At 40.5% G+C, this 24,129-nt stretch overlaps 1 protein-coding gene across 21 annotated transcripts in view; it reads left to right on the top strand.

Annotated features, from left to right (window-relative positions):
• KMT2C (lysine methyltransferase 2C) overlaps positions 1-24,129 on the top strand; it is a 332,762-nt gene that overhangs the window by 6,237 nt on the left and 302,396 nt on the right. The window contains exon 1 of one of the 21 annotated variants that reach the window (XM_065586760.1): positions 19,695-19,896. The exons of 16 other annotated variants lie outside the window; for them this stretch is intronic. In XM_065586760.1, coding sequence (XP_065442832.1) covers positions 19,889-19,896 — 8 coding nt within the window. In that variant the 5' untranslated portion in view covers positions 19,695-19,888. Of the gene's footprint in view, positions 1-19,694; positions 20,774-24,129 lie in introns of those variants that run through there. 4 more of the 21 variants (XM_065586761.1, XM_005297186.5, XM_065586762.1 and 1 more) reach the window with 4 other exon arrangements.

Here is a 24,129-nt window from a genome sequence, read left to right as displayed (position 1 = left end):
TTTAAATCACCTGGGTTTGCAGTTGATAAGCTACTGTGGCTAGGTAATAATCTAAAGACCTAGCTTTTATATAGTGCTTGTCATGAGTAGATCTCAGAAAACTTTACATCATTATCCCCACTTTACAGATGGAAAATGGAGGCACAGAAAGATGAGGTGACTTGCCCAAGGTCACCTGGCAGGCCAGTGGCAGAGCTAGGAATCCAAGTCCAGTGGTCTTTCCACTAGGCAACACAGTTGCTGTGTGATTACTCAGTACTCCTCCCCTGTCCTCTACATTTTGTTATAGTGGAATGGGGATAATGGCCCTGCTTTGAAATGTTTGCAATGTGCATTTGGTAACAGGGCTGATGAGAGACCAAGGATGAGATTTCTATGTCCGAAAACTGTGACAGATTTATGACATGATTGTTAGTAACTTTAAGTGTGTGAGAGAAGACTGGTGTGTGTCTCTCTCCATCCCCACACCCTGCCCCACCGTTCCTTGCAACATGTAGCCTACCCCTGCATTTCCAGCTCCCTCTTCCCTCTCCTCCACATCCCACTAAACCATTAGTTGGCATTGTAGAAACTATTGATATGTAAGAAGTTGCTCCTCTTGTCTCCTGCCCTATGCTACTGAGTAGCATGTCACAGGCATCAGCTTACTGAAGGGCCAGGTGTTACTTTGGTTATGTAGCCCAACCTGCAACCTGAGCAGGTCCTCACTCCTACTACCCACCTTTTGCTGGGACTCCAAACCCTGCTTCAGCCAGGCTTCCCTAGCTGTGCCCCAGGTCCACCCAGTCTACCCCTCCTCCAAACTGGGTCCCTCCCCCATACACTCTGGCCAGCCCCTCCACCCCAGATCCCAGCTATTCGTTTTCTGGATTTCAGATGTATACATTTACTTTACCTTCATTCCCCCACCCCAGATCTCAGCCCACATGGAGGGGCAGGGAGAGAGGCTGAGACACACCCCAAGAGCAGAGTCTCCCAGATCCCAGAACATACTGTGGGCAGGGAGAGGGGACCAGACCCCCACAGAGAGGTAGGGCTTCCTGAGATCCCAGGACACATGGAAAGGGAGAACTCAGAGCTGACATGCCCTCCTCCCCCATAACACCCCACTTTCTCTGCTACCGCTCATGTCCTCCCCCCTTGTTTTCTCCTTTTCCCCCTAATCCCTACCTCTCCATTTTACCTGAGCCCCCTCAATTCCTCTTTCCTCTCCTGCCACCTATTCCCATTTATCCCCCTCCCCATAATACCCCCATCCCTCACCTCAGACCCAACCCTCTCTTCCCCGTTACCCCCTGCTCGCATACCCTACTCACCCTTCCCCTCCCAGTGAGCATTCAGAAGTGTAATTTATTTAATTTTCAAAAATAATTTGTGTGCAGATTACATTTAAAAAACAACAACCCACAAACACACAACAACAAAATAACTCCCCAATCCAACAATTTGACAGAGAGAGATTTTGTGCCAAATGTTCCCTTTCTCCCTCCCCAGTGCTGGCCAGCCTCTATTATGTAGCAAGCATATCCATTCTTAGCTCCTCACACCAGTCTCAGGCCATGTACACACTACAGCTTACGTCAGTATAAATTGTCGCTCAGGGGTGTGAATAAGCCACCCCCGAGCAACGTAAGTTACACCGACTCAAGCGCCAGTGTGGACAGCGCTATGTTGGCGGGACAGCTTTTCCCGCCGACATAACTACTGGTGCTCGTGGGGGCTTGGGTAACTTAAGCCGACAGGAGAGTTGTAAGCTCTGTAGTGTAGCCATAGTCTTAGTGTGTTCTTAGTGCATGGTCTGACCATGCCTGTTCTAAGTGTCCCATGGGGTGGGTATGGCTTCCCCAGATTCCTACTTACATCACATGAGGGCAGTAAGGAGACACTACCCCAGATTCTGCCACAAAAGGTGCCCCTTCCCCTATTCTCCCACAGCCCCCTGCCACTCATCCCCATGTGCCCCGCCCCCTTCTCTCACTTCAGCTCCCCAGCCCTTCTCACTTGCCCTACCACCCATCCCCATTTATCCCCCTCCCATCAGTGCAGGCCTCAGGGACAGATTTTAGCAAATATGCCCTCCAACCTTCTCCAAGTTCCTGCCCATGGTTGGACTCAAACTGACACTGGCTCCGTCAGGTTTGAAGGACTACTGCTTATCCTCTTGAGCTATTGGTGTGAAAATTTGAAGGCAAACAGTCCTGTTAACTCCTCTGCCTGCATATGCTCGGTATAATCAATTCATTCCCAGAATTGGAGAAGCAAAATATTTTTGAAATAATGTTTTAATTTGATTTCACCCAAAGGGCTGAACCAACCCTCGAGTGATTTAGGTCCTGGTGAAATGATCTGATTCTGAGCCTTAATTTGATTTCTGTTTGTGAGCAAAAAAAAAAAAAAAGTTGACAGAATCTGTCAACTTTAAGGAAAGTCTTTTTTCCCCCTGGGGGCTGTATCTTGGGACCCTCTGGTCAAATTTGGATCACTACTTCTTTATATGGCTGAAGTAAATGTAGAGCAACAACTATAATTTTATATTTAGATGGTTAAGCCAGATAATTGCATCTGGAGTAGCAGAGTGTATAGCTGTGGTGCCTTCTTTGTATTTGTGAATTGGGCATTGAGTGTTTATATGTTCTATGGTCTGTTCTGGGTGACTACAGTTGCACACTGGAGAGTCTTTAATTTTCCATTTGTGCAGCAAGCATCCGCATCTGCCATGATTTGCATTGAGACGGTTTAGGGTTGCCCATGAGCTTTGTGGGAGATCGAAGCCAGGGATCTTCTGCATTGGTTCTTATACAAAGTGTTTATTTGTGACTTCTTGTGAACTCCATTCTGCTTACCAAGCTTCATCAGGATTGAAGTTGCATTGTTGAAAGTTAAATGTGTAGGTCCAAAACGGCTTATTTGACTTCAAGCAGTGGTGAGGGACGTTGTTATGGTCCTGGTGGTTGGGAAGCTGTTCATTTTCCACGAATCTCTGGAATTCCCAAAGGATTGTGGAATTGCGGCGAATGGATGGGGGAGCAATGTGCGACAGCGCTGGCAGCCAAAGTGTTAGGGTCAACTTGAGGGTTCCAGTGATGAACTGCATTGCAGTGTTCAGTTGGACACCAAGTTGAGTATGGCTACTTCTGGCCTACACCAGGCCGGCACAGTACTCCGCAACAGAGTACACAAGGGCCATCACTGACATCTGTAACGCTGATGATTCCCAGCTTGTGCTTGCCAGTTTCTGGACCAGGTTGACCATTGTCTTTATCTTGGCAACTGCCTTCTTCAGATTGTCATGGAAGGTTAGCGTGTGATCCAGCTTCACTCTGAGATAGGTCGGAGTAAGGTCATGTCACGCAGTGTTGCCACAGAAGGTCACTTTCAGGGTGCACTTAGCATTTCTGTTATCAAGATGGAATGCAGTGACTCTTGTTTTGTGGGGATTTGGCTTGAGCCTCCATTTCCATAAATATTCCTCCATGGTGCTTAGGTCCTGTTCAAGGTGGACTTGATGTCGCTGAAGGTGGCTGTTTGCATTGCCAGGGCCAGGTCATCTGCATATACAAATCTGTGACCTTGTGACCGAACATCGATTAACGACCTCCCAGTCTTCAGAGCAACAACTCAAGCTACCATAATAGTCCTCTTCAGGGCCAGGTAACACACCAGGTAGGTTCTGGAACAAGGATAACACTGGATAACAAGGATAACTCCAACTTAACACTGAGGATCTTTCCCGGACGAAGTGTGAGCATCTGGCATAACACTGGTGTCCTGACACTTCAAGAAACCCATGTCTCTAAAGATCAGCAGGCCAGCTGCTACTGCATCCATGGTTACAACCTCACGACTAGCCACCACTATCTGAAATATGGCCTGGCCATATACGTGAAGAACACCATCATGGATTTTGATGTTTTTCCCCCAACTGAAAAAGAAGCCACCTACACAACTGCCACCAGGGTAGGGGAGCTGCACAACGTGTATAAAGCCCCTAATTCAAAATGACTGAAGCCAAGAGCATTAATCCCAGCCCTATACATTGGTGATTTTAACAGCACCACATTATATGGGGTTATGAAGCTGATAGTAAAGACCTTTCGGACAGGATGTCTGGGGAAGGTCTGCAACTGGACTTTGATCCAAATAGCAATCAGCTTTCCACTCTGCTTGCTGGCAACATGATTACATCCTGGACCTCACCATTTGGATCACTAACAAAACCTTATTCTTTTATGAGGTACACCAAATTTCAGGGCAATCTGATTCACTGTACAGATTTTAGAGGACTTAGAAGAGTTGAGATTTAAACAGAAAGCTGTTCTTAACGGTAACTATAGAGCTCTTGCTCTGCTGTAATTATGGTTGCACCTAGAGGCCATGACCCCATTGTGTTAGACACTGTCTAGACATATAACACAAAGATGGTACTCACCCAAATGACTTTACAATCTAAATTTAAGACAAGACAGGAGGTGGATAGGATAAGGAGATTGGGGTGATGAGAGCATATGAGAACAATGAGGCAGTTATGAACAGCGGAATAAGCAGTGGTGCCTAGCCATTGTCAAGTGTTTTGTAGACATCAAGGTATAAAGTGGATTTTAAAGAGAGATTTAAAGGGAGTAATGTAGTGACCTCAAGTATTTTTACAGAGATCTTCTTCCATGCATTTGGGGTGACATCAGATAGAATATGATGGCATTTGTCTGAAAATTTGAGAAACGGACAATTAAAGGTACTATTGCAGGAGTAATGGCAGGATTTAGATAGATGATAGGTAGAGTCAGAATATCCATGAAGGGCCTTAAAGTGAAGGCAAGTTGTTTGTGCTTGATGTGGTGGAAAAGAGGGTGCCCATGGAAGGATGGAAAGAGAAGGCTGATGTGTTCAAAGCAGTGAGTCAGGAAAATGATTTTTGCAGTGGCCTTTGGTATGGATTTAAGAGGTGGCAAGATTGTATTTGTCAAGGCAAGAGAGGAGGAGGAGGTTGTGATAGCTGAGAAACAAAATGATGAAGGCCTGGAAAAGAGTTTTAGCTATGTGGAAGGAGAGGAAAGGCTGGATCTTGTTGAGATTGCGCAGAAGAAAGCGGCAAAACATGACCTTTATGTATGGGTCTGGAAAGGGGTCTTAGTTAAGGATGACATCCATGTGATGGTGGTGGTGTTGTCCATAAAAGGGGAAAAGGTTGGTGATAAAGATCAAGAACTCAGTTTTGGTCTTGTTGAGCTTGTATTAACAGTTGGATATCCATGAAAAGTTGTAAGAATAATACTGTGTAGGTGCAGTAAGACTTTTGAGAAGTAGTTTTATACAGTAGAACTTTGTTAATCTGCCCATACTGTAATTACTACAAAAGCGTTTCTCTCGCCACTTCATAGTAAAGATTTAGTAGCTAAATCCTGCAGTGAGGATTGGTTATGGTGGTGATAGTTGTGACTCCATAGGTAAGCTGTGTCCAGACTTTCCTTCTAAACCATGTTTTCAACATTTATCTAACTTTTGATTGGAGTAACAGATTTTTATTTATTTACTTTGTAATGGGTATGCTTAAAATAGGGTCTGAAAAGATCTTTTCCAGAGACTTCGAAAAGTGTTTGATTAAAAATGTTTATGCATGCTGCTTAATTTAAAATTATTTGAATTATTACTTATTTTGGCCCATGTTCGCAGCAATAGGTTTTCAAAAGTCCAAGATTTCACATATGCAGATAGTTTTTCAGACACACAAGCACAGAATGTTTGCCAGAAAATAATTATTTAAGAATCTTTTTCATTAGTTTGACTGCAGTCTGCATCAGGGTAAGCCAGCATTTAATGATATCCGTGTCAGTTTCAGAAGAGCCATAATGCAATTCTAAATTTTCTCTTTGTAGCTTAGCTATGTTTCTTTGGCTCATCCCCTGCCCTCCACTTGATGTATCATTCAGACCCCTAATTTCCTCTGCTTTACTTGGGCTTTTTTACATTTGTAAATGTTAATTTTGAACATTTACATTGTAACATTAATTTTTTTTAAAATGTGTAACTTATAAATATATATTTAAAAAATGTAGGAGTTGCAGAGCAACATGGGGGAAGCCAGGACTGCTGCCTGGCAAGCATGGAATTCTTGTATGGGTGGAAGGCCAAACTTTGTGCATCCATTGCATGGATAAGACTGAAGGATCTAAGCTTTTGATTCTCAATTATGAGTGGAACTTGTGTAGTAGACGAATAAGAAGATTGTTGTGTATGTTGGTGGTTTTGTAACTGTTTTGTTTCATGAGCAGAGTTGTTAGGATGCATATTAATGTGCATTGTTTTTATTTGTATGTGTGTATGAATTTGGTGTTAAGGTTGGGACCAGAGTTATTTATGTAATCATGGTTTATGATTTCCATAGTTTTGAAAGTTTGGGTTGTTTTAAATGATGTGTTATTAAATCTTTGAAATTGTAGTGAACAACATTAACTATTTATGTATAGTAATATGTTGAGTTTCTACAGCACCACTTCTCAAGTATCTCAAGGAGGTTGACAGACACTGAGGGGTTAGGGCAGGAATAGTCAATTTTTTTATCAAAGTCCAAATTTCTTGGTCAAGGTAAAGTCAAGATCCAGACTCCAGAGGAACATTTTTCACACTACAATAACTATAATAATAACGGCAAATCTACACTACAAAATTAAGTCGACCTAAGTTAGGTCGACGTTCAGCCACTGCAGTAATTACTGCGGTTTTTCATGTCCACACTATGCACCCCTCTGTCGGCAGCTCGTGTCCTCACCAGGAGCACTTCCACCGATTTAACTGACAATGTGGGGCATTGTGTGGCACTGACAGCCCAGAGCCCTGCTGCCTGGGACTGACAGCCCAGAGCTTCGTCAGCCCCATGGCAGTGGGGCTCTGGCAATCAGCCCCATGCTTACATCGCCTGTTGCTGCCTTTCGCAGCCCGAGCTGTCAGTAATGGCGATCAAAGGCAGCAATAGGCGACGTAAGTATAAGTAAATAAAAAGATTTCGCCGTCTGTTCAAATGTGTCTGGAAGTCCGGATTTGGCCCGTGGTCTGGCTATTGACTACACATGGATTAGGCATTCCAATACCCTGTGAAAAAGGGATGTGTTAGCCCCTTGGTCACAAAGGAAGACTGTGGCAGAAGGAATAGAACCCCAGGGTATGTTTGCACTACAAGTGCTACAGTGGCACAGCTGCCCCACTGCGGCTATGCTGCTGCAGTGTAGACACTTACTACAGCAACAGAAGGGGTTTTTCTAGTGCTGTAGTAAATCCACCTCCTTGAGAGGTGGTATGTTGATCTAGTGGCATCTGTAGCGGGGGTTAGGTCAACCTAACTACATTGGATAGAGTGTGAAATTTTTCACAGCCCAGAGTTATGTAGCTAGGTTGACCTAAGTTTTAGGTATAGACCAGGCCCCAGTCTCTGATACAGCCACAAGACCATCATTTCACCATGTGTCCTATGACATGAGAGATTCTTTAGGAAAATGCCAGACTTCTTCAAGTTATACTAACAAATGTATTAATAAATGTACCACAGTATATTATGAAATATCATCAGTTATTAAAACTATACTACATTTGTCAAAATAATAGAACATTTTGTGATACAGTATCTTTGCCTTTTTATAGTTTGCTCACTTACTGAACTGAATTAATAAGTAACATGCAATGGAGGCCTCCCAGTCATTAGTACAAATGAGCAGGTTTCTACTGTATTTCAATAATTCTCTCCTGAACTATTTAAATCTAACAATATGCTTTGGATTTTTCACTGCAGTTACTAGAGAGATGGCATGAGGATTCACCATATTGTGGTTCAGTCATTGCTTAGTTCATCAGATGATGTAATAAAAAATCAGTTTTGACATTTGCTGCAGTGATCACTCTGGAAATGAGTTTCTAAGAGCACTAGTGCTTTCTTGTAAAATAAATTTAACTGGATAGAGTAGAAATATAATTTTAAATTTCAGGACATCGGTTTAAAAACATAGACAGTGATGAGTAATGCACTCAGACTGAAACATGTGACTTGTTCTTTAACTCAGTCACATGGTACTTGGAGATTGCAGCTCCTAAGGAACTTTGGAGAAGTTCCTATAATTCTGAGCCATGTTGTATTTGTTGAGTTATTTGATTAAAAAAATTGCAATGCTGTAGTATAAATAGTGCATATTAGTGAGTAGTGTCCACTGTTTTGGGAACTCTTTTATATTCAACTATGTGCGCTACAGTACCTAGATATAATAGAACAAGTAAATGTTAGACCTAGCTCAGTTCAAAATATTTTTGCTTTTTGCATATTTCTCTCTCTTCTTTAATTCAAAATGTATTTTTTTTAAAAAAAACAACCCACACTTTATTGCAAGCCATCCCAACATTGTATGCAAGTGCTACTATGCAATATAATGCTTCTTATCAAGATTCTAATTTTTGTTGGTTGGGACTCTCCTGTCTTGTCTTTTAAAAGGGGCTATTCCAAAAGTATGAGGATGCTTTTTTGAGGTTTCTTTAATGATAAAAAGTTAACTTGGTAGGTGTCTTAATTTGCTGATATCAGGAAGAAATTGAATGTAGAAGCAATTTACTTCTTCCTCTTAGTTATTTTTATATCCTACCCATGACTGTGATATCTAACCACCACATGACATCCCAAAAAGAAAAGGTGTTTTTCATAAGATTATGTTCCCTCCCTTGTTTCTGCCTGTCTTTCCCCTTGTTAGTGTGCATCTTCTCTGCTGCCACATCCTTAGTTTCTCTCTTTCTCCTTTTTGGTATGAGAGCTTAGTGAGGGCTGCTAGGACTCTGTTTATTTTCCTGTTATTTTCTGTCTGGCTCTGTATCATGGTGACGCACCTTCCTGCTGACAAGGACTTGGAAGCGGCTTCCTCCATAACCTGTCTTCACTATCCCTTCAGTTGGCCTGAGGGGGTGATTAAAGATCCATATATGGCATTCTCTTCCATGCCCAAGCTTCTGATCATGCAAACTTTTAGGGGTGATCTGCACTGCAAAGTTAGGATGGCTTAACTACATCGCTCAGGTCTGTGAACATTTCCACACCCCGTGGGATGTAATTAAACTGACCTAAACCCTGGTTTAGACACCACTAACGTGATGGAAGAATACTTCCGTTGACCTAACTACTGCCTCTTAGAAAGGTGAATTTACTTCAGTGATGGAAGATCCCTTCTGCCACTGTTGTAACTGTCTACAGTGGTAGAGCTGCACTACTGCAGCTGTGCCACTATAGCATTTCTAGTGCAGACATACCCTTAACAGGACGGAAGAATCCCATGCACTGCTACAGACTAGGGACTGAATGGCTAGGCAGCAGTTCTGCAGAAAAGGGCCTAGGGGTTACAGTGGATGAGAAGCTGGATATGAGTTGACAGTTTGCCCTTGTTGCCAAGAAGGCAAACAGCATTTTGGGCTGTATAAGTAAGGGCATTGCCAGCAGATCAAGGGACGTGATCATTTCCCTCTATTCGACATTGGTGAGGCCTTATCTGGAGTACTGTGTCCAGTTTTGGGCCCCACACTACAAAAAGGATGTGGAAAAATTGGAAAGAGTCCAGCTGAGGGCAACAAAAATGATTAGGGGGGCCTGGAGCACATGATTTATGAAGAGAGGCTGGGGGAACTGGGATTGTTTAGTCTGCAGAAGAAAAGAATATGGGGGGATTTGATAGCTGCTTTCAACTACCTGAAAGGGGGCTCCAAAGAGGTTGGATCTAGACAGTTCTCCGTGGTAGCAGATGACAGAACAAGGAGTAATGGTCTCAAGTTGCAGTGGGGGAGGTTTAGGTTGGATATTAGGAAAAACATTTTCACTAGGAGGGTGGTGAAGCACTGGAATGGGGAGGTGGTGGAATCTCCTTCCTTAGAGGTTTTTAAGGTCAGGCTTGACGAAGCCCTGGCTGGGATGATTTAGTTGGGGATTGGTCCTGCTTTGAGCAGGGTTCTGGACTAGATGACCTCCCGAGGTCCCTTCCACCCCTGATATTCTATGATTCTATGTGCAAAAATTTACTCTCAGGAGTAGACTTGTTGAGGTCAATGAAGCTGCTCATAGGAGTAACGTTACACATCTGCCTAATGTTTGCAATATTGGAGCCTAAGGCTATGTCCACTGCAAAAAAGGTGGTGTTTTTTTTCCTCAGCATGATAACTAACATGCATTAATTATCCTGCTGCAAAATCCTAGTGGAGACAAGGCACTGTAGTTTTTACCACAAGGTAGCTAAGTGAAGTCAACACTATATCCTGCCCATGGTTGACCTTTCCTAGCTACCTCATGGTAAAACTATAGTGCCATGTCTCCACTAGGATTGTACACCTGCATAGCTAACAAATGGCAGATACTTGTTGGAAAAAATGGGCCTTTTTTTGTCAGTGAAATCATGGCCTAAGTGAGCTGCCGCTGCAGTGGTCCTCTTCCCAGCAAAGCCAGAGTTTGAACTTGGTTTCGAACTACTTCCATCTGGAAAGTTCAGCTAATGCAGAATGAGATGATTCATTTATTAAGCTGTGTTTCACGCCGAGAGCACATTATACCTCTGCTTTATGATCTTCACTGGCTGCCAGTAGACTTCTGGGTGAAATACAGGTTGTTGTGTTTGACCTATACATGACTAAATGGTTTGGGACCTGCTTTACTGAAACAATGGCTGCTCTCCCCATGTGATGCCCACGGCAGCTGTGATCATCCAGGATGCTCAGACTTCATGCCCTTTGGTCAAAATGTGAAAGGGCTGACGGCATGGAAACTATGTTGGAAACTACATTGATGGCTGTATTAATTGTTAGGAAAGTTTTATTGTTCAGGAAGTTTTTTCATACACTTAACAAAATTGAATGATTGTAGTTATTTTCAAATGTATGGCGTTTAAGATAGGAGTAAATGGAAACACATTTAAATAGATAAAACGAATAATATTTACTTCCACTAGACTAGCAGTTCAGCTGCTTCTCCTTTCACTAATTCACTCCCTCCTAATTTCCCCATTCTTTTCTTCTCTTTTATGCTTTACTTTTTTCATATCCCCCTTTTTTTGTTCTCCCCAAGGACACCCGACCCCCCGAATAGCCATGTTGCCAACTCAAAATATTTGGTATTTTCCTTAAAACCCCTCCTCCTGGAGCTCTGTGATTTGCTTGAGAATCTCAGTTTTCATATCTAGCTCTCAGGCTGGAGGAGAAGAATTTAAAAATAAGAATCCTAGGGGCTCCAAAGTCAGTATGCAAATAAAAGTACCCAGCATTTATTTTTAAAAATTAATTATTTTTACGCCAATCCCATATTTTTTTATGTGGCCTGACTTATGATATTTGAATGCTTGGAATTGACAATACTACCACAGCACCTGTACCACTCTGCTTGCCCAGTGTTTTCTAGCAGCAGCAGAATGAAACTGACATGATCCTCATCAGTTCTGCTTTCATCCTGCTGGGGAAACACAGTGCAAGAGTTAATGCTTCTCTGGCCTGTAGGGCATAAGCGTGGGAGAGAGAGCTCATAGCAGCATAGCTCTTCAGGGAGCTGTGGTGCCAGGGAGGGGGTGGAGTAACCAAGCCAGAAAGCACCCGAGGTTCCAGCTCTCCAAGCTACAACTCCAGAATCTGTGTGGGTATGATTTAGCTTCTCTGTTTAATGCTCCAGTGAATTTCCAGACCACAACCCTTGCAAAGTTAGAGATTTATTCTTGAGAAGAGAATGGGAAGGCGACTAAGAAGGATTTTAACTTGTGGGGTTTCCAGCAGGCTTTTCTACCTGTATCTCATAGGGAAAACTGTAGAAGAAGGTGATTGAGTCCAAAAACTGTGAAAAACAAATTCATAAAATAAACGTTCTGTAAGGAAAGTTCTCATCAATAAAATATATTTCTAAAATCTTCTATGTAACATTAAGGGTCAGATTGTGGCTGGCCCTTGCTCTGGGGCATAACTTGGGAGGAGAGTTGAGAGATGCTTCTTCCCTTCCATATGCCCTTGAACAGTGGGAAACCACAGTGGTACTCCTTCCTTGCACTCTCTCTGGTAGTGCAGGGACTTTTGCCAGCTAGTACAGCTTGAGGTGTAAGCCTCTCTGAAAGTGAGGAGGAGACAGGTCCTCTTGGGGACCTGATTTCTGGGGGTGTGACTTTGCACTGCTCTATTGTGGGCCTGTGCCATAATCGCACAACCTGGCCCTAAACTATTGTGCAGGCCAAATCATTAGCATCTATTGTAAAGGGACTTAATTCACTTGGGACACAAGTTTTGAGACAGATATCAGGGCATGGGTTCACAAAGGCTGACTGCACAATCATATCTACTGAAATGTGCTCTTACCTGTGGTATTAATAGCCCTTTACCTTATTAAAATTTGGTGTAGTGACTTAAGTACTCTATATTCTCTGTATCTACATAAGGATTAGGACACACCGGTAGAGTAGTGCGGAGAAGCTTTTGTCGATATTGGTTTATGTATCCGTTGTGTTTCCAAGCAAGGGACTTCAATCTTCAGTTTTATGAATCAGGTATCTTTAATAAGGATTTAGTTTATTTAGAATTAAATGTAAAGAAAACAGAAAATATTTTTGAAATCTCATTTACTTTTCAACATTTGTGCTGTCTGTTTTTGTATTTTACTCATCTTGGGTACTGTCTTGATGGGCAAAAAAGTGTGTGTGTGTTTTCTCAATATTGTTAGTTAAAGGCCTTGTCTAGACTAAGATTTAAGGTGTGATGTTAGTATGTGTTAATTGACGTGTGTTAAAAATCTAGTGTAAGCAAGGAACGCTGCCTTTAACATGTACTAAACTGGTGGAGTTAAAGACTCTAAGGGTATATCTACACTGCCCATGTTACAGTACGGCTACAGCAGCACTGTGACGTGGCAGTGTGGACATGCTTTATCACCAGGGGAGAGTTCTCCTGGCGATTTAAAAAAAACAAACGGAAAAAAACAACCCTCCACCCCGAACAAGAGGTGGTAGCTTTATTTCCGGGAATGCGGCTCCCAGCGATAAAGTGCTGTCTATACTGGCACTTTTCAGCGCTAAAACTTTTGTCGCTCAGGGGTGTGTTTACAATATTCTAGTTAAAAATGTTAAACATTTTCTTTCAGAGCTTTTTAAGATGATGAAAATATTGATATTTTCATAAATGAACAATAGGTGCCCTGATCTTTGTTGTTTGTACTTGTCTGAGGTAGGGAATAAGTTATTTGGGACAAGGTTATTTAGATCTTAAGTGTTTTAACACTGTGTATACTTACAGAGTTATGTAAATTTAATTGTAAACCATTTGGAGATGTAAGCTTTTTGACTATTTTGTGGTATGTATTTGCCAATGGCTTAATTACTCTATCTTGTAAATTTTTCTTTGCTTTCCTTTAATGTAAATGTTTTAAAATAATTTTAAAGTATTTTAAAATTAAGTTGATTTTAAATTAAACTAACCAAGGACAGGAAGCTAATGCTGAAAACCCAAACTTTTTTTTTCTCAGATATTAGAACATGAAATGTTATGCTGTACCTTCACTCCATTGGAAGGGATTCGCCTTCTGTATTGATTTTGATGGGGAAAAGGCTTACAATATTTTTATGGGAAAGTCTTATTCCCTGCTACCCTTTTCTTGCCACTAACCCTATGGTAGCTAATCCAGTTGTCATTAGTCTCTCTGGTTCCACATAGGCTAGAAAATGATCTGTTGTTGATAATGGTTGTCAGAAATGGCTCCCCCTTACCACTCCATCTCAAGTGGTATTGAAAAAAGGTCAGCTGCTTACCTGCTAGTGTAACCTGGACAATGATGTTTTCAACAGCATTGAAGAAATGGCGGCAGACACCATGTTCCACTTTCTGTAGCAGTGTTCAAAATAGTCTTGTCCTATCTATGCTAACAGAGAAACAATTCAGCATCAGTTGAGGGGAACCCACTGTTAACAATTATTGTAAGCAAGAGTCACTCCCCTATTGTGGTCCTAGGTCTAGCCTGTTTATTCCATCTCTTTCTCTCCTTTTGCTCCTTCCTTTCACTTGGTATTGTGTTTATTCCCCTCCGCCTTGCTTTATTTCCCCCCTTCTGGAGCACCAAGTAACTTTAATTAGCACTATGCGTGCTGTGCTTTTGCACAGAGGAGCTTCCCCGCAGCAGCACTAGCGGCAGTGTAAAACTGACACAGATCACAAGATCCTTGTCACTTTCACAGTGGTTCTGTGGGAAAGCATTACTATGTATGACCCAGCTCTGGTAGTTCACAATTAGTACCAGATAGGATGTTCGTGTTAGGAATGGGTAAGGGAAACTGTGAGCTTTGTGCAATCTAGCACCAAATTTAAAGCTTTGCAGTGTTTGGAAAACCCTGAAAAGTACACTACCAAACCACAATGGGGTGTATGTGATACAGCTAGTTCCCTGCTTGTTGGGAATGTTTTATTTAATTGAAATAGTGAACCTTATTTTAGCCTGACGTATTCTGTGCTACATCAGAACCATTGATATTACTGAGTGATAGGGCAGAATTTGGCCCTTTTGTATTTAGAGAGCTATTGTTGTTCCTGAGCCTGCACCTTGTTACTGTTTTAAATTCTGATTAATGACATGCTCACTAGAAATTTATCCAAATTTAATGGCTTTAAATCACACTTATATTATTATGTTACCATGCGTATATAGTTAATACATGAAATGCACTCCTTGACTCTAAAGGATAGTACCAACCTGTGTTGGGCCCAAAATGTGATCTATGTCAGGATTGTAACTATGTGGGGAATTTCATTTGGATACTAAATATATTTTTATTCGGTAATTAATTAATTTTCAAAAGTATGATTATTCCCTCTGGTCTGTTAGTTATCATTTTTTTGTCAGTTAACAGAGAAGCTGTATTTACTGAGAGAGGAGGAACAAATGGATTAGTAGCATAGTAGTCTAGTAGGCTACTAAATGGTAACCCACCTCTACATTTTAGTAGAATATCAAATCTTAAGATGAAAATTCTTTTGATCTCCTTTGCTGCTTCCTCCCTTTCTCCTTTTTCGTACAATCCAAATGTAGTGTTCAATGTTGAGGGCATATTCAGGTAAAACTCTAACTGATAAATATGCTCTAGGAACTATTTTGGGAAAGTGCTATGTCCTGTGTTAAACAGGAGGTCAGAATAGATCAGGGGTTCTGAAACTGGGGGTCATGACCCCTGTGGGGGTCATGAGGTTATTACATGGGGGTTGCAAGCTGTCAGCCTCCACCCCAAACCCCGCTTTGCCTCCAGCATTTATAATGGTGTTACAAATTAAAACACTTTTTATATATTTAAGGGGGAGGGGTTGCACTCAGAGGCTTGCTATGTGAAAGGGGTCACCAGTACAAAAGTTTGAGAACCACTGGTATAGATGATCACAATGGTCCCTTCTGGCCTTGGACACTGTGACCCTATGACGTCAAAGAGCTAGAAAATAGTGTGTCAGTAAAAGTTTTGAAAACATTGGAGTCTTGTCTGAATGACAACTGTCTGTTGCATTCAGGGTACCTTTTAATATATTTTTTTAATTATAAACTCTATCACCAAATTGTACACATGCTTAGACTATGATAACCAAGCAACACTGCTGTAAACCCCATCTCCTTTCTATTTTTTTCATTTTCACTGATAGATTACAGTCTATATTTTAGACATGAAACAATTTGGGGCAGGGGCCATATCTTCTTTGTATTCAGAGATTTGTCTAATGCTCTCCTTGGGTGCTATAAAATAACATTCCAAAATCTTTAAAGTTAAATAAGAGTTACAAAGTTCAAATAAAAACAACGAGGAGTCCGGTAGCACCTTAAAGACTAATCGATTTATTTGGGCATGGTGTTTTTGTGGATACAGACAAACATGTCTACCCCTCTGATAAAGTTCAAATAAGAATAAAGGGAAAAAAGAAGTTAAAATACACGAGGGGAAAAAGAGATACTTCCTAATGAGATTTGAAAATAGATGAAGGTTTTGGGTTCCTTTTTCTCTTCTCTTTCTCTTTCTTTTATTGTTTGTCAGTCTTTTCATTTTTCTTTTTCTTTTACTTCCATTGTCTTTCTATATGTCTCATCTTGTCTTTTTTCTTTAAGGTTCAGGCTGGCAGCTGCTGAAGAAAATTAGTATCACTTCTTTCCAGAAGAACTTTATTCACAAAGCCTACTGTTGAGTAAAATTGACTAGCAGCCCAGTCCTATGTCTCTTAATCACAAGTTGTCCTACTGGTTTAATTGAGTAAGGGCCATGGGATCAAGCCCTTGTGTTGGAGGATCTAAGTCAGTTAATCAACTACTGTGATTAAAATGATTCTGTGCAGGAGTGTGAAGTTACTCGTATTGTCCAGCTGCTGCTTTTTTTGAAGATGTCACTTCGGTTTGGGTGGCAAGGGGAAGAGGTAGGAATCTCAGAATGAATTGAAGATGGCCTACCAACGTGTACATCGTTGTAGATCTCAGACACTGGTACAAAAACTCAAGTCAAACCACTGGGAAATATGATGAGTTATACAGTAGAACCTCAGAGTTATGAACACCAGAGTTACGAACTGACCAGTCAACCACACACTTCATTTGGAACTGGAAGTACGCAATCAGGCAGCATAGAACAAAAAAACCGCAATACTTTAGCGTACTGTGTTAAATGTAAACTACTTAAAAAAAGGGGGGGGGATTTAAAAAATGTTTTGATAAGGTAAAGAAACTGTTTTTGTGCTTGTTTCATTTAAATTAAAATGGTTAAAAGCAGTATTTTTTCTGCATAGTAAAGTTTCAAAGCTATATTAAGTCAATGTTCAGCTGTAAACTTTTGAAAGAACAACCATAACTTTTTGTTCAAAGTTACGAACATTTCAGAGTTACGAGCAACCTCTATTCCCGAGGTGCTTGTAACTCTGAGGTTCTACCATATTGCAATAGAAAAGTAATGCAGGTGGAGTCAATATTTGTCAAATGATGAAGGGAAAGCAATTTTTATTCAAAATTTTACAGAAAGCTGTTTTAAAGCAAAGATGGTATAAATAGAAATATTAATTTAATGTGCAATGTTAATTACTTAACTCATAAATGTACACAAAACCTTACGAGATACATGGTCCATACCTTGAAGAATTTCCATTAACACATGTAAAATAAGGGCCTGATCCTGTGATCCCTTACTGCTAATGTAGTTGTCCCATTGATTTCAGTAAGACTACATGTAATTACAACAATACAGTTGGTAGTAAGGTTTTCAGGATTAGACTGCTAGAGACAATAGCTTAACTTTAAAGACCCTTCAACTTCAAATCTAGTCAATTGGGGGGAAAAAACCAGGTTTGGTTAGTATATCTGTCCCTGAATCCCGCTGCCATTTTTTGTAAACTTACGACCACTCTTTCCTATTTTTTTCCTCTTACCTGCTGCCTTGTGGAAGATTCATAGCAACCATAGGTGAAACTGACTATACCCCAAATGCTGTCAAATGCACGAAGTACATAAACTGGGCGGGAAAGTGAGGAAATATTTTTTTCTTATTTTTCAGTTTAGTAATTTTTGGGGTGTAAGTTGTAACAGAAGGCAAAACGTTTTCAAACGAAAATGTGACAATTATGTGTTATGATGTTCCTTTACATTTGCATCATCATATACTCTGTACAGCTTGATCCTTCACTGCTTATGTGGTCACTCTCTGTTGTAGTTAGCGGGAAGACTGGCTGAATGAAGCACTACATAACTTGGGCATTAAGGCCCATATCTTGTAACAAATTTGCCTCTACCCCCAGCACCTGTGCAGAGCCCCTTTTAAATCAGTGGGATGCTGTGCCGGCATGGGGGTCTGTGTACATTAAGCTCATTGCAAGACTTGGGCTGACATTGCTTTTCAGGGGGCTTATAATGCTTATTATTATTGGTTATAAAAATGTCTCCTGAGTAGAAACTTGTTACCCAAGTTCCAAGCCCTCATCTAACTTTTCCCTTTCTTCAGATTTACAAAATATAAAATAAAAATCAGTTTTTAGGGTTTTGATAGATAGGAATTTCAGCTTCCTCCCTCAGATAGACTTCTTGCATTGCTCTAATAGTGTTGTTTTGTAAAATAAAAAATGTGCAGGTGATTAATTCTGCTTTGACTTTATTTCTAAAAAAAAAAGTTTAAAAAATTAAGTATTTCTTTTAGAAACTGAAATGCTATATTTGTCTGCCATTTTTGTAATTCCATAAATTAATGCAGTACTTAGCATGAGCTTCTGTGTACATATGCAGAAATGAAGTCTAGATTTCAAATTAAGGGCTTGTCTGTACTGGAAAGTTGCTCTGGTTTAATTTAAGGTATAATTTAAAATGGATTTAGTTAAACCAGTGCAAATCCTGGGCATGTTTTAAATCACGAACTACACCGAGTTAGCTTAACTGGAGTGAAAAGCCCTTCATTGGCTTGGTCTACACTTAAAAGTTGTGTTGGCATAGCTATTTTGCTCAGAGGTGTGAAAAAACTTTTGCCAACAAACCCCACAGTGTAGATGCAGCTATGTTGACAGAATGATGCTTTTTCTGACAGAAAAACTCCCTTTCTTGGTGTAGGGCTGCATCTATGCTAGGGGACCATCCTGGCATAGCTGCGTAATGCGAAGTAGACATACTTGGGTGTCTACAGTAGACTTTTTTTTTTTTTTTTTAACCTAAGGCCTTGTCTACATGGGGAAATTGACAAGAGCAGATATTGTGGAATAAATTGTTCTGGAATAGCTCTCTGTGTGGACAGTATTCCAGAGTAAAAGAAATTTTTTTTTTCTGCTTTTTATTCTGTAATAAAATAAATTTTACTCTGGAGTACTGTCCACATGATGGATTAAACTAAACTGTAAAAGGGCACTCTTATTCTGGGGATATTTTGGTTATACCAAAATAATTATTCTGGAATAGCTACTTCAGCAAATTTCCAAGGGTAGACAAGCCCAGAACCTTTGCAGCTTCTGTGTTCAGACAAGATCTTAGGCCTAAAAATGTTCAACTCAATTGGGTTAGAAAGAGTTCTTATCAATTTAAGCTAAATTGATATTATGAAATCTTAAACCCATTTAATAGTATCCACAACAGAAATCTGCACCAATTTAACAACACCAATTTCTAAAATATTCAGTTAAATCATTAAAGCTTTTGTATATGGACAAGCCTTAAGAGTCAATGTTTCTTTTTTTAAAAAAAACACAGGATAAATCTGGAGTAACCCCATTGATTTTATTGGCATTAATCTGGATTTACAGCTACCTAATTGAGAACGGAATTTGAACCTAGATTTTCAGTTTTCAAGTATAGCCAGAGAATAAAATTCTCTGGTCCTCTCTGGGTTTGCCAGCTATAGCTCAGTGTTACTGTCAGTATTTTAATCTGTGGACTGGAAACCGACCTCTGATTATTGAATCAAGTATTAAACCCCCTTCCCTTGTCTCCCTCCCCCCGCCCCCAACCAAACTAAGCTAGACACAAAACAAAATGTTTCCCAACAAACCTGTGTTATTTTCTTTTACTAAGGAAACTCATAATTACCATACTATTTAAAGTGATTCGCCTTTAAGAATAGATCAGCGCAAATGGAATAATGATTGCTTTTTTTCTTTCTTTCTGTGCAGTGCCAATAGAAGGAAACTTTGCCAGGGGCCATTTGGGGGAGTGGGAAGGGCGAGTTTCTTAGGGGACATTTCTCGGACCAGGTTTTCCAGCGAGTCAATTTCAAACTGGGTTGGGGAAAAGTAGCAGCGTCTCTAGAAAAGGGTTAAAGAAGCCCCTGAATTTCAAGCTAAAAGCCTGCCTTGAATAGCCCCTTAATACCCAAGACGTGTGTCTGCTAGAGAAGGAGGAGGGATCCATTTGTACGTGTTGCAACTTTTAGTGGTGCTTTGTTAAATGGGAAGGTACGGTTCGCGGCCGGTGGGGAGGCTGAAGGGGGAAATAAAGCGTGTTGAAGTCTGGCTCCTACCCTGCTTTGGAGATGTTTGCCAGAAAGGGACTATGGGGAGGACAGATTGCACTCGCCCTGGGGCTAATGTGACAGGCTCTTCGTCCGCAGCCCTCCCGGGAGCAGCCGCGGCGCGGAGAGACGTGCTGTTCCTCATGCTCTTGCGGAGTTCGCGTTGCATTGTGCAATGCAAGCCCTTGGTGTATTTCTCTTCGCTGCTGCGGCACCAGTGTTACAATACCGCAGCCAGGCTGCTGCTGGGGAGCGGGGGTGGCTGGGTGAGGGGCCCGTCCGATGAGGGGGCCGCTTTGCGTAGCTCGAGCAGCCGGGACTGGTGGCTCCGGCTCCTGTCAGGGGGAATCCAGGCCGCACATTGGTGGCGCCCGCAGCCGTCGGATCTACTTTCTCTAGCCCTGCTTTTTTCCCCCTCCCCTTCCCCTCTCCTCCTCCTCCTCCGGCGGCTCCAGTCTGGCTCGGGGAGGATCCCGAGAGCTGAAGTTCCGAGGCGATTCGGGGCTCGCGGAGCGGCCGCTGCCATGGGGGCTCTGGCAGGACACGTCTAGAAGCGCGCCTGCCCCTTGTCTGTGCCCAGGCTCCCGGGGAAGTGCTCGCAGCCGGCGGTGGATTTGGGGGAGTAACATGGCTGATCTAAGGGAGTGCTGAGCAGTTTGTGTCTCTGTACGACGCTGGGCTTGGATTGTAACATGTAAATAACTTCTCCTTCCTCTGGACAGTAAGCCAGGGCACCGATGCCAGCCCCTCCATTTTCCAAAGAGGTTTTGTGAGAGGTTCTCAGGCTCTGGATTATGTTGTGCAAAAACAATTCGCTGGGGGTGAGTGTGTCTTGCGTTTAACTTCTTTGTATTAAAGGGCAAAATGTGACAGGCGGCACGGGGCTGCATATGACAATCTGCATTATAATTCTGTGGAGACAGATGGGGGTGTCAACATAAGGAGGGGTAGTGGGAGCTGAGGCACTAGGTTGGAAACTTATCAGGAGTACTGTGGTGACACTGACACTCTAGAGAGATTTTTCACACCCTTCGGTCAAAATCCATCTCCTGAGATCAAAATGTATATATCAGTCCAAGTTACAGGTTCACTATATAATCTTCAACCTCAAATAAAAGACGCAGGCTCAGGACTGACAGGTGTTATATGACCAATAATCGGGTCATTTGTTTCTAAGTGTGTGTGTATGTGTAATGTACATGTTCTTTTAAAAAAAACACGTTTTTTTTAACGTGGCCTAAATATAATAAATAAAACTAATTTTATTAGCCTTTTTTTTTTTCTTCACTTGAGTGCTGGGGTGTCCTGAAACTTAAAAGTACAGTAAGGAATAGGATTGTTTCTTCTATATATTTCTTAAATATTCTACACATGCACATAGCTATTCTTGTAAAACAATGCAAGCTTAAACATTTTCACATAATTTTAAAATATAGTATGTTTACAAATTTTAGATTCTCTTCCCCATCCTTTTCCTGCTCATATTAATTTTAAATCAGAAAAATACTATTATATGGCCTGTTTGTAAAATATACTGAAAATACAGCACATACTGGATGTTTAAACTATCTTATATTTTGATCTGTGATCTATGAGCAATGAACAAATAGATCAAAAGTCAAAGAATGGATTATGTAACTGGTTTGGTTCAGTGAATTTGATACAAACTATAAGGGAGAAGAACTGTTAAGTATGATGTTTTAATGTTGTGGCCCAGTTAATTCAGTATCCATACTGTTCTTGAACTATGACTTTTATCATGTAACTAATGCTAGATACTAAATATCAAACATTTGACAAGTGAAACATTTGTTAGTAATGTACTAGATTCATTGTATGTTTGAAACACTTCCATAAGCGTATGTGTAATTTTTATTATTTGACTTGTCAGTCTTTGTAGTATAGTATGATTCTTGCATTGTTCAAAAGGGACACTTTAAAGAACCTTATGCCAGTATTAAAGTAGTCACATGTTGTTGTTATGCCCGTGGAAGATAGAAAAGACAAATAGTAAATTTTGCTATTGCAAAACTAAAGCAAATATGCCAACATTTGAAGGCTTTCAGTGAACATAAAAATAATATAGGCTCAAATAAATAAAATTAAACATAGCAGAAATGCTAAGTATAGCTATAGTCGTACATTAGCATACGGTAAATACCTAGTGTACTATGTTAATGCATAATTAAATGCACACTTCCTGTAGAAAAAACTGTAGTTCACTGCCTGCTTAGTGGAAATATTTTAAACCACTATGGTTATAAGACAATTGGAGACAAAAGACAAGATATACTTTTATCAACAGTGCTAATGTGATGCAGCTGCATCCATGCTAACCATTCATTAATGTCTCATTAAAAAGCACTGTACATTTTGTTTCTTAATGTTTTAAAAGCATGCCCCTTTTAAACCATCCATCAAAAATATCCTTTCCTTCTGACAATATGCTTTGAGTATATTGGCTACCTAGAATAATATCTTTGTCAGACTTGTGTACTCTGTTGACTTATGTCCTGGCATAATGAAATATTACTTATTCTGCATTCTTCTTTCTCAAAGAGAGAACCCCGTAGCTTTTTAGTGAAATTGTGGATTAAGATTTTTTTGTTTTAATAGTTTATTTTACATTATGGCATTTGACAATTTTTGTCATGACAGTGGAATGTGATCACAGCTTGTAAACTTCCTTAGCATAGATTATTCACCACATTTCCCCAAAGAACATTCTCCTAAAGGTGAACTGCATAGCCAAAATGAAAATAAGTCATGTATGGATTTCTTCTTTGAATGTGCCTTCTGACCAGGCTGTAGGGGCTGTTCAGCATGGCAGTCTTTTTAAAGGGACATTGCCAACCTGAAATCTAGTCAGCAAAAAAAAAAGTGTGTGTGGGGGAGGGAGAAGACTCTCCCGGTCTCCATCCCTCACAGCTGTGCCAATTTATGTTTTCCCTAGTTTTTGAAATGTTTTTTTCTTTCCACGCTTGAGTTTGAAGAATTCAGCCCAGCAAAGTGGGAACTTCCTATACACAGGATAACAGGGAGCATGACGATCAACAGTATTGTCAAATGCACAGTGTAAACAAACTGAAATATTTTTCTCTAATCTGTATTTTAGTTCTAATAATCTTAGGAGTTAAAAGGTAACAATAGTGGGTAATGCTTTTTCAGAGAAGTATGATTTTTTTTTAATAAGTTGACAGTGTGCCTTTAGCTAGCCTTTTATAATTCTATTTTTCCTCAATGAAATCTTTTTGGCACAACCTGGTTCACTGGCAATATCCCACAGTGTGTTATCACAGATATCCAATGTCGTATTGCAATCCATGGCATTTGCTGTGTCATAGTGGTACATTCCAGGATACCTTCAGTGAACCAGGAAATGCCATTAGGAGTTTGGAAGGAGATAATTGGGAAAATATTATGGTGGAGTGATAGTCACATCATAATGAAGATCAGTAGAGAGTTTTCAGTTTAATGGGAGGCTTAAATGTTTATATCTGGTAATCCAATAGAAATTTAAATTTTGTTAAACCGTATTTTTGTGGGGGATCCAGGGTTTGTGGAAGATACTCAGCAAACAAATATATGTTTAATTCAATCTTGTTTAGGTATTTTCAGTGCTGGACTTAGGCTAAAAACAAGTACTAAAATAAGTGGCAAAACAGCACAGCTTTAATTACATAACAAAACAGACCTATTTTTATCTAGGAACGGTGTCTACTTTGTGAAGAAATGTCTTTGTGTGTTTTTGAAAACACATCAAAGTAATAATACTGTACAGTGCCTCATGTAGGATTTATTTTCCTCTTGCTGTGCACATGCAACACCAACCTTAATGGGAGATCATTTTGTATATACTGAGGATATTTGATCTCTTCCCTTAGTGATGTTTTAAAAGTTAGTAAAATGTTGCTCTACACATTTTCTTCTTACCTTGCTACCGCACGCAGCCCATATTTTGTGTAGGATCACTGTTTAAATGTTGTTTTGAACAAGTGTGGTTTACGCTAATGGTGCTTTTACAATACTATATCTGAAAAAAAGTGCGGTGTGCTAGTTCAACCAATGTTTGCATTCTAATTGTCACAATATTGAAAAGTAAAATTAAATATCTTGGATTATATTATGAAATTGGACACTAATAGAAACTGAATCCCTGCATTTTCAAACCGGACCT

The sequence above is a fragment of the Chrysemys picta genome, chromosome 2 (assembly GCF_011386835.1).
Source record: "Chrysemys picta bellii isolate R12L10 chromosome 2, ASM1138683v2, whole genome shotgun sequence".
Classification (NCBI taxonomy): Eukaryota; Metazoa; Chordata; order Testudines; family Emydidae; genus Chrysemys; species Chrysemys picta.
Note: the sequence above shows the minus strand (reverse complement) of the source record. Positions and strands in the feature narration are given on the sequence as shown.